We start from the raw sequence: 11,025 nt of genomic DNA on the forward strand, positions 1-11,025 counted from the left end.
GTGTATGGGCCGTTCTGTCCATGTTAGTTATCTCCATACATGGAGTTTCTTACTCATACGGACACTCATACACAGGGACTTACACACAAAGCCAGACGTAGGAGCGGTTAGCACCGCTCAAAAAATACATACAAAGCCAGACATAGGAGCGGTTAGCACCGCTCAAAAAAGTTATTAGAGTGACTGGCTTCATCTTCGAGCATCTTCGACAACGTTCAGTCTTCTTCTTTCGTGTCAACCTTCTTGATGCGTGGTCGGACATAATCCAGCAGTTTTCTGCAGACAGGACCAGTGTGCTGGGCCAGCAAGGTGAGAGCCTTCCCGTGGATAAGCATCAGCAGGGTCTGGTGAACCATGGCCCAAACCCGGTACCAGGGGCCGTAGAACGGGTCCGACATGGCCGGGCACAGTATGTTGTTGAGGTTGACCTCCGTGACCAGACCCAAAGCCTGCAGGAAGAGGAAATTGTACAGGAAGAACAGGCCGGTGGACAGAAGAGCCCACCACATGTTGCCTAGCAGCTCGGGCTCGTACACGCCGCGCCTCCTCAGCAGGTAAACGGTGACCACGAAGAGCATGACGTGTTGGATGTAGTAGATCTCCTTCTCAAACGGGAACAGCCTGGTGTTGACCACGGGGAACACGAGAGCCAAGAGGGCGCCGTGCAACAAGTGGATCTGAAGCCTGAAGACGGCCATCACCGTCTTACCCGGCGGCCAAGCCAGCAAGTAGATCTGCGCCATGGTCACGACGTGACACGGGTTCAGAAGGTAGATCAAGGTCTTGGTCGCCAGTTTGAACCCGATTTCTATGCCGAAAGTCAAGCACAGGGCGACCAGCAACAGGTTCTTCCCCAGGCTGAACTCTGTTGTCTTGGCACGTCTTTTTCGGAGCGCTCTGAACTCTTTGGAGAGGTCGATGTTCTTCAGTGCCAAAGCGATCTCCACAATGGAGATGACTACCATGACCACGGTCTCGTTGATGCGCTGTTGGGAACCGAGAAAGGCGGCGCACTCCGGGCCCCCGTTCCCCTCGAACTTTGGATCCACGCCGCCGTACGCCCAGTCTAAAAGAGTGTAGATGTTATACCTGGACAACATGTTCCACTTGTTTTTGGAAAAACATGAGTTAGCGTAGCCTAAAGCGTACTGTTGGCACAGTGAAGCCATTCGGAAAGTGTTCCTCATTTGGGTTCTCTGGAAATAGACCATTTGGAGTTGACGTCACGGTGACGTCATTGCTGTTTGGATTAGAGCCCGACCTGGCCGATGTAGCGGGAACTAATTTACAGTAGGAGGTGCTGTCACGTGTTTTATGCGGTTTTGATCGTGTTTTATTCGGGTTTCCGCAGTCTATTTTTTAGCTAAATGTAACACAATCGGGAACGGCTTTCCCTTTGCATCTCCACAAGCACCATCCAGCAAGATATATTCTGGATTTCTTGGTACCAACAGTCAGACAACAAGTGCCAGTTCCATAAAATCATTCAGTTCACAGAGCTTTTCAGTTAATCTACTTAGTTACTTTACACCACTGTCTACAACAGCAAGCATGATGGTTCCCAAACTTTTTAGCCCGTGAACCAAGAGAAATTAAACGTTAGGGTACCCTGTACCAAACAAGTAGTAGGCCTAGTGAAAATAGCAGATCTACAAGCTCACAACGAGTCGCTTCACACTGCGTTGTGACCCATACAATGTGTCCGCCGCATCGGTCCCGACCCCAGTGTTAGGAAACAGCTGGTTCTGGACTGGTTCACCATAGCCATTAGCCACTAGCCCAAACAGTACATTAACCAGCACAGCAGCATAGCATTCATCATTAAAAGTCTATATAGCCACGACTCACCAGTGAAGACGCGAGGTCTAGCAGAGGGCGATGTTTAATGCCTTTATAGCCTAGGTTGTGTTGTCTTGGTGTTCTGTTTATATTCCTTTATGCCCATGTTGTTATATTTTACCGAGTCCATGACGCATGGTACGCACAGAGAGACAGACGCTCAGACAAGTTAAAAGGGAAGTCCTGTGAAAGCGATTTCCTCTCTAAACAGTGCCCAGAAGCACATTTCAAAACAAGAGTCTTTCTTTTTTTTTTGTCTTTACAATCGATCATTCAACACATGTTTATTTTGAAATTGTACTGGAAATAGAAGTAGCCAATAGCTCCTACTTCAATCACGCCACTGATGTCAGAGCCTCTACTTGCCGAGGGGCAATATTTTCCCCCCAACCCCCCTTTAGGGGGTGCGGTGGGGGGTGCAGTGGGACCTGGGGAAGAGGGTGCGGCCGCACCCCCAGCACCCCTACTTCCCTCGCACCTGGTCATGATCTGACATGATCTGATGATGCCGATCTGTCCTGGTTTTACATGACTAGCCTACATGGTGTTTACCAATTTGTGTACGTTTTGGACAAAAACTGTTGTAGCAAAAAGTGTGTTTTGAAGGAAATGTGTGATGGTGGGAATGGGCGTGGCCTATATGAGGAGTTGTATAGCCTGGTATAGCACCACCACGAGGTCAATCTGAAAGATGTGGGTGTTCTCTTTGGCCTACTGGGTGTGTATGGAAATTGTGATGCCAATCTGTCCAGCTGTGTCTTGAGATCAGCTGCGCGCACTCACGCACATGTGCACAGCAGTGACAGCACACAGGGGAGAAAACATAATCTCCACAACCAATGGCAGAGATAATGGAGTTGATTCTGATTCTGCTATAGTCCACATCTTAGATATAGTATATTTAAGAAAGCCTTTATATACAGTATATATCTATGGTCCACAGTGTGGTGACTTCAGCAGTCTTACGGCTTGGGAGTAGAAACTGTCCCTGAGCCTGCTACTACATTATGCCACTGCCTTCTCCATAATCTCCCACGATGCCTATCCTGCATTTCTGGGACATTTTGAAACGCTGTGTGTGCCACCATAAGAGATATGCAGTGGGGGAATGTAATTCATTTACTCAAGTACTGTACTTAAGTACAATTTTGAGGTACTTATACTTTACTAGAATGTTCTATTTTTACTTTATAGAACTACTCCACTACATATCTATATCAGAGGAAAATATTGTGCTTTTTCCTCCATTGCAATTGCTTATTTTTGTAAGACCTATTTTGTACATTGGATATTCAAAAATATCTACAAGCTCACATTGAGTTTTGTAAGACCTATTTTGTACATTGGATATTCAAAAATATCTACAAGCTCACATTGAGTTGCATTGCAGCATGCTGTGAACTTGTAGATCTGCTATTTTTTAGAACGTTTTGATTTACAAAAAGTTCTATTATAATGCCAATACTTTACTCAAAATAAAAACATTCTAATACAGGCCCACTTTTATTTGTAACATAGTATTTTTATGGTGTGTAATTTTGATACCAATACTTTTTTACTTTCCCTCAAGTTTGAATTATGGGGGGGCGCCCGCTGGCCTGGTGGTCAAGGCGCATACCACATACTAGGCCATGATGCCTGCTGGCGTCGCCGGTTCGATTCCCGATCCGGACGACCTTTGCCACATGTCATTCCCCATCTCTCTCCCCATTTCCTGTCAGTCTACTGTCCTATCAATAAAGGCATAAAAAGCCCAAAAACAAATCTTAAAAAAAAAAAAAAAAAAAATTTGAATTATGGACGTTTACTTAGTAATTTCTACATCGCAGTATTGATAGGCTACTTTTAAATAAAACGATCGAGTACTTTTTGCACCACCGTCTGAAGGTCAAACCAGGAATCAGAGCTCTAGTCAGTCAGTAGTGGATTTGTGCTGACCTCTGCTGTCGCAGTTTGACTGGCATTACAGCGTGTCTGAACTGTGTCGCTCACATTATTATTGTGGCCGTACCGCGATAGATTTTCACCGAAACCCGTTCAAAGTTCAAGATCGTATCGATTTAATTCACATTAATAATCAGAGGTAGAGCCATGCGCACAGTCTGTAATGAAATGGCGGAGACTGCATTCTGTAGTCAGTCGTAATGATATTTGAGTCTACTGGGCCAGTAGTACTGGCTGCTGATAAATATTATCGCTGTCGAACTGAAACCTTTCAAGTCCAAATCGGTTAATATTCAGGAAATGGAGAAAAAAAGATTTATCCAACATAGTTATTATTTAGTCACACACTCTCGTTAAAACTTTTGATTGGTTAGAATAGATATTTATCAAACCCACCCACAGACCGAGTTAACTACAGAAACTCTGTAACTATTAAATATAACTGTAATAATAACTGTCAAGCTGGCATCCCTATTCTGGGCATTTTTCGTTATACTGTAGGTGACATTTTCAGATTTTTTTTTCAAAATTAGCAAAAATAGTACATCTACAAGCTTCGCAATGCACCACAATGTGACACACTGTGCTTATAGATCTGTTGCTACTACTGTCATAAATTAGCATTGACTTATGAAAAAATACATTTGATAATGATAATCAGAAAGATTGTTTATTCTCATCACTCAATGAAAATACACAATGTTCCATTCTATGATTGTCTTATAGTATATTTTTGGGGTGGCAGTGGGTTTTCTCAAATAATAAACATATTAATTCCACGCTGATATAGAATGAGCAGGAAAAAGTGGAAAAGGGAGCATGCTAATGTACTTTTTTTGCACCAGAAATATGAGGCATTACTATTGCTGATAAACTTGGCACAAGATGAGATTTCGACCCCAATTTAAATAGATGTGCTTATTTATATGTAAATAAACACCGGTGATTGCCAACGTTGCAAGTTGGTTAAATGAATGAGCAGACCAGTGTGGCGCCTTGCTATTGCCACTAAACAGTGGCTGAATAAACATAATGGTGGGACCCAAACTTTGACCTGAATAACAAAAACATATATCTCTGCCATTGTAATGCGAGCTTAATGGATTTTCCACATAAAGAAAATAATAAGTCTGCATAGTCACTCTGTTGTATCTTTGCTGTCTGGCAGAAACCTCTTATCTCCATATTTCAATATTATTTTCCCTTTATTTTATTTTTGAGCGGTGCTAACCGCTCCTACGTCTGGCTTTGTGTGTATGTCTGTATGAGTGTCCGTATGACCACGAGACTATCGCCATAGAAAGTATGCAGAGACCGACATCACCACAGCTGATGTCACGGACAGAGCGTCCCATACAAGGAGATAATGCACGTGTGTCGTCGAGTTTGATGTTTGATATGTGAAGTCACACAGGTGTGATATCTTTTTATCAATGGCCTACTTCGTCATACTACATACAGTGTTCGCACTGAAGTACCAATAGCCGATCTACAAGCCCACGTCGAGTCATGATGCGTTGTTAGCTTGCAGATGTGCAATTATGGATCATTACAAATGATTAAATAAGTGAAAGTGGTAAAGTGGGTGTGGGAGTTTTTTGGACATGTGTGTTTCTGTCTACCTACCTGTGTCCCTTTTATGCCCATATATGTAAATATCCGTTTGTCCGTCCTTGTCCCTTTTATGTAGATCCCTGATGTCATCCGTATAATGCCTAGATATGGGCATGCTGATATGCCCATATAAGGAGATCTCTTTAAATGGCAGTCCTTGTCCCTTTTGTGCCTGTATATGGAGATCTCTGTATCTGTCAGTCCTAGTCACTTTAATCCCCATACATGGAGATAATCCTGATGTTATCAGCATTATGCCCTTATGTAGGTATGCCACCTTTTGTGCAATTATGGAGCTGACTCATGGTTTGTTTATGGTTATGTTGTCATAGTGACGTGACCGTGGTTTGGTTATGAGAATGATGACCCTTTTTGAGCGGGCTCTGACGCGTGGCCTACATCTGGCCTACATGTTGGCACAAAGCGCTCAAAGTTTGTCGTACGCCCAGGGTCACATTGACCAAGCTTCGCATGACGCTTAATGAAATGAACTCATAAATTGCTAAATGGCACCGCTCACTTCACGCTAGGTGATTTTTAATATAGGATTGAACCAATAAAAGGTATATATTATCACAAGCTTGTGACTAAATAATAACTACACCAGATACATTGGAACACTGTTAATTCTTTTTGGAGCTGTGTGGAACACAAGCTCCCTATACGTGGCCGTGTGTGTGTCCGTCCGTCCGTGTCTGTCTGTCTGTATGTAGCCTCAAAGTTTGGCACGCTACTCCTCCCACAGTTTTTGCACCACACACTCGCGCCATATGTCAAATCGACCGGCTTACTCGGGAATCGTGTGCTAGTAACTTGCTAAGAGAAAGGTTCTATAGTTTAATTGATATTAATTTATTAGTGAATTAATTTTCCCCATTGACTTATAATGGGAATTGCAAAAACTCACATTCAAGTATTTTTCTCTCGTAAACCATAGGAGCTACAGTTTCAAACCCCGGAGAGGAGATTCATAATGATTTTAAGAATGAATCCAAAAATAATTACATCTCTCGGCCTCATGGTAGCGCTATAACGGCCCACTTTGCGTTTTGCCCCGTAACTCTTGAACCGTAGATCGGAAAATTAAAATTCTTAAAATGCGCCAGGATAGATTTTCCGCCATCTTGAATTTTCTCCAAAACACACTTTTTGCACCTTTTCCTATATTTTCTTCAAATGTCACAAAAATCGGTACACATGATCCTGGGTGACCAGAGAGGTGCTACACACACACACACACACACACACACAGCTCCACTTCGAACAGAGGTTCAATTTTTTTTTTTTTTTTTTTTGAAAAGTAACAGTTTTGGACATGCAAGGTTTCCGCCCGACAACAGCAATTTTCTCCCGCTGTTTATTGCGCCCACTGTAATAAGCAAACAGTGGGAGGCACGCGGTGCGCTAGACCTTATTATTTCCTTTATGCTGATTGTCTGTCCGTCCTGCACCTGGTTACCGGCGTTGACGTGTGCAGTGCACCACTCCTGTGCGTCCCTTACTTAATGGATTTCCCCTCATAAATGTTTTAATAGACACAATTTACATAAGGAAATTAGTAAATATGGCATATGGCCTTTTCATTGTCCCGTGTTGAAATTGAATTCTTCCCCGAGGTGAGTCGCGTTGACTCACTCTCTCCCGTGACAGTTTTATTTCCCTCTCTCTGGAACTAGACTAGAGCAGGAGGTGAAACTTTTGTTTAGGCATTTTTCAGGGTACACTCCCGCTGCATGCAGTGTTGTTGCGAGTTCTTCAGAGAAATCGCAGTGGTGAATATTATGTATATTATTTGCATCGTAGATGTGGTGGAATAGAAGTAGATAACGCAGTGGTTCCCAAACTTTTACCGACAAGACCCAAAAGAGATATTAGACGTTGGGCCCTGAGACCCAAACTATAGTGAAAATCACTACTTCTTTTCACTACTTCTTAAATGTTCATGATCTATGAAAATGTAATTGATTTTTAGATTTTATTTATCAAATACTTTTGGAAAACCTTTTTTTAAAGCATGAAAGCGTAAAAAAACAAGAAAAAAGAAAAGAAAAAGGTTTTAAAATCTTTAATTCTTATATATTTATATATGTAGGGAACTCGCGACATGGGTCCAGACCCACTGTTTGGGAAACAGTGGTATAAGGTTTCAAAAAAAATGAATACACTTAAATAAAGTAAAAGTACCTACAGTGGTTCACAGAAAATTGAGTCGCCTCAGGTATCTGTAGGTACCTCTGGCCACCCACCGGTCTCTCTGGAGATGGGAGTGTCTAAAAATAGGAGGCCGTCCTTTCAGCTTATCTTCTGCAATACAGTCAAGTGACACTAGATGGCATAGCAGAGCAATTAGTTTAACTATTTTGCTGGGGATTGAAATGAATTGAAATGAACCACAGAAGAGACTACTGTAGATACTAGAGAGTAATTATACTTTAAATGGTGTAAAAATACATTTTGGCATAGGACTTTTTCATTAAATGTTAATTAAATGTCTCATTTGTATTTGTAAGGGTCCATTTAAAACTGGCTATGGGACTAAAACGGATAATTATAAAGTTAACAGTTCACATGACAATGAGCTTACAGCACTTAATAACAGTTCCACTGTTTCAGAGAGAGCATGTTTCATTATGGAAAAGCTCTGCTGTTCGCTTGTCTGTCTTTGTTTCCTTGTTGGTTTGAAAACATGTGTCTACCCATGTTTTTCTTAGATTAGCCAACTAATTCTACTATTTCTTTGCATTTGATGTAATTGGTGTTGGTGTAATGATGTATTACCTAAGTTCTAAGAATTACTTGAGTTCAATGTTGAGGAATTTGTATTTTACTTTAGTATTTACAAATTCAATTTGGTGGTCATTACTTCACAGTGTCTATATATCATTGATTACTGCACCTCTCAGTTCTCAATTATAAACATTTATAATCATGTAGTCCAGGGGGCGCCTATGATACTTGAGTACAGTACTTGTTAAATGTACTTAGTACTTCATCAGCAGTGTTCATGCGGCAGTTGTTCAGCCACTGGAACTATAAGGCCAAGGGCGAACGCTCAATAGAGCCAGTCTCAATGCAGTGCATGGTGACTACTGTAAGTACATTTACTCAAGTACTGTACTTAAATACTTCTGTTTCTACTCTACACTACATCTCAGAGGCTGAGAGGCAAATTGTACCTTTTTACTTGGCTACACTTTAGTTACTCGTTATTTTGCAGTTTAGATTATATTACAATTAACACACCATACATTTAATCTCAATGTTATATTAGACGATAAACAAGCTCAAATCTTCAAAAATCTACAAGTAGTGAGCTTGCATGTAGATCGGCTATTTTGGAGGAAAAAAAAGTTTGACACATTTTGACAGATTTCCTTTTTAAATAGTGAAATACGCCTTAAATAAGTACCATTCTTGGCATAATTTTGATGCCAATTCTTTTGTAGCCTACTTTGAGAGGATTCCTACATTGTTGTAATGCTACTTTTATTGTAGTTAAAAAAAAAGTCAGAGTTCCTCTTCCACCTCTGTCTCAATGTCCACGCCGTGCCCTGAGCACTGAACCCTCACTTTAATTAACGTAAGCTGCCTGCTCAGCGTAAATGCATCATGTTGCAATAGGCCTCCATATCTATTGTCTATAAATGCACCAAATCTCTGCGTGCGTATCCATGACTCGGCTGTTTCACAATTACCGCCAGGGTTGTCCCGCCTGCATTATAAGACCTGGAATTATTTTATGACGGTCGCAGTTTAGTATCAAAACCTCCACCGGCCGTCCGTCCGTCGGTCGGTCACACGTCACCTGTCACACCTTTGCCCTGCTCATATCTCCACATCAGTATGACATCACACTGCTGACATCAGTATGACATCACACCGTACACAAATGACCCTTATATAAGACCGGCATTATCTACCGACAGATTAGTAACAAGATGTCAAAATCGTCTAGGAAGGATGGTGTGAGTCATGCTGGCACCCTTCGCGGCAGGAGGAAGCTGGTGCAATCGACCCCTTGGCTTGTCGGGACCCCTGCCTACTAACGGGGTGGCAGGCTATCACCTCAGACTAGAACCCGTACGGGGTGGCCGACACCAGCCCATTGACAAGAGAGAGGCCTTGATGTCCTTACTCTTTGATGGGGTGGCCAGTTGACTAAGAGTTTCCGTTCGGGCCTTCTCGATATTGTACAGATTTCCACGGGAAATCTGGGGGTGGCTGTTACAAAGACCCTCACTCACCTTCACGTCATGTGGCTAGTCGTTAGGTAGCCATAGTTACACGTTGAAGGTTGAATCTCCAGATATGGAGATAACCAACACATCCCTCCATATATGGAGATAACCAACGAATCTCACTAAGTCTGACCTCACAAGCCCCATATTTGGACACGAACAACATCACACTGCTGACATCAGTATGACATCACACCGTACACAAATGACCCTTATATAAGACCGGCATTATCTACCGACAGATTGTGGAGATAAGCGACCAACGGTCGCTTATCTCCCGATTAGGGAGTCTTACTGGTACTTTAGCTGTTGAAAAAGTAGCAGATCTACAAGTGCCACGCTGCAAGCTTGTAGATCTGCTATTTTTGAAAAGTCGTGAAAAGCTGTGCAAAGCTTTGAATATATATATATATATATATATATATCTTTTTTTAAGTGAACATAATAACATTTGTAACTCAAATATTTGCTTCTGGCGGGTCCCTGATACATACTATTTTGAGATTCGGATCGGCGGCCAAATGCATATAATACTAGGGGTCCTTGACATGAAAAAGTTTGAGTACCACTGATTTAGAAGAAGGATTTAGAAGACATTTATAGAATCGTCTCAAAAACATTCAAAGACATTCAAAAATAGCAGATCTACAAGCTCTCAGCGCAGCATTCGGTGCCACACTGTGAGCTTGTATATCTGCTATTTTTCAATAGTTAAATGCCTAAACTGTAAAGCATAAAATAATGGTTAAAGTAATGCCTAATAATGCCTTCCTAAATGGGTTCAAGGCATGTTATGCAACTTCGCCCTATGTTTACATGACTAAACAGTATAACCTTTTTACACAATATTTCCCTCTATACCAGCAGTACTCAGCCACTGGAGCAATGTGGTGGTTGGTGTTCAGTGGTGAGAAAAGTACATATTTTACTTAGTAAAGTATCAATACAGCAATGTAGAAATAAAAGACCAGAATTCAAAATGTACTTGAGTAAAAGTATGAAAGTGTACATCAAAATGTACTTAAAGTACCAAAAGTAAAAGTACAAAATGTTTGAGAATGGCACAGCGGGTCGCGATGTGACGCGTTGTGAGCTTGTAGATCGGCTACTGTATTTTAAAATAGCCAAGGTATAAAATAGGGCTAAATTGGTTTATGTATGTTTTAGAACACCTGTATTATAATTTATATCTCCAAAGTAACTATTTACTAAAGTTTTCAAATAAATGCAGGGGAGTAAAAGTACTAAATATTTGGATTCATTGTTGTTTTGGCAGACAGGGACGTTTTGGGGGCGTTACCTTTTGAGAGTCTGTCATTTAGTGCTATAGATGACAGATGTGCTGATGTAATGTTGCTGATGACATAGTACTCCAACAAGAGGTGCACTA

At 41.6% G+C, this 11,025-nt stretch overlaps 1 protein-coding gene across 1 annotated transcript; it reads right to left on the reverse strand.

The window, feature by feature from the left end:
* Window positions 1-215: 215 nt before the first annotated feature.
* Window positions 216-1,100, reverse strand: LOC308297894 (transmembrane protein 164-like; the record flags this gene model as incomplete). The annotated part of the gene is made up of 1 exon (XM_080741458.1): window positions 216-1,100. One exon carries the CDS (start codon window positions 1,098-1,100, stop codon window positions 216-218), a length of 885 nt encoding a protein of 294 aa, XP_080597584.1.
* Between the last annotated feature and the right edge of the window lie 9,925 nt (window positions 1,101-11,025).

This window comes from Nannobrachium achirus, assembly GCF_963921795.1.
Source record: "Nannobrachium achirus genome assembly, chromosome: 14".
NCBI classification, from domain to species: Eukaryota; Metazoa; Chordata; class Actinopteri; order Myctophiformes; family Myctophidae; genus Nannobrachium; species Nannobrachium achirus.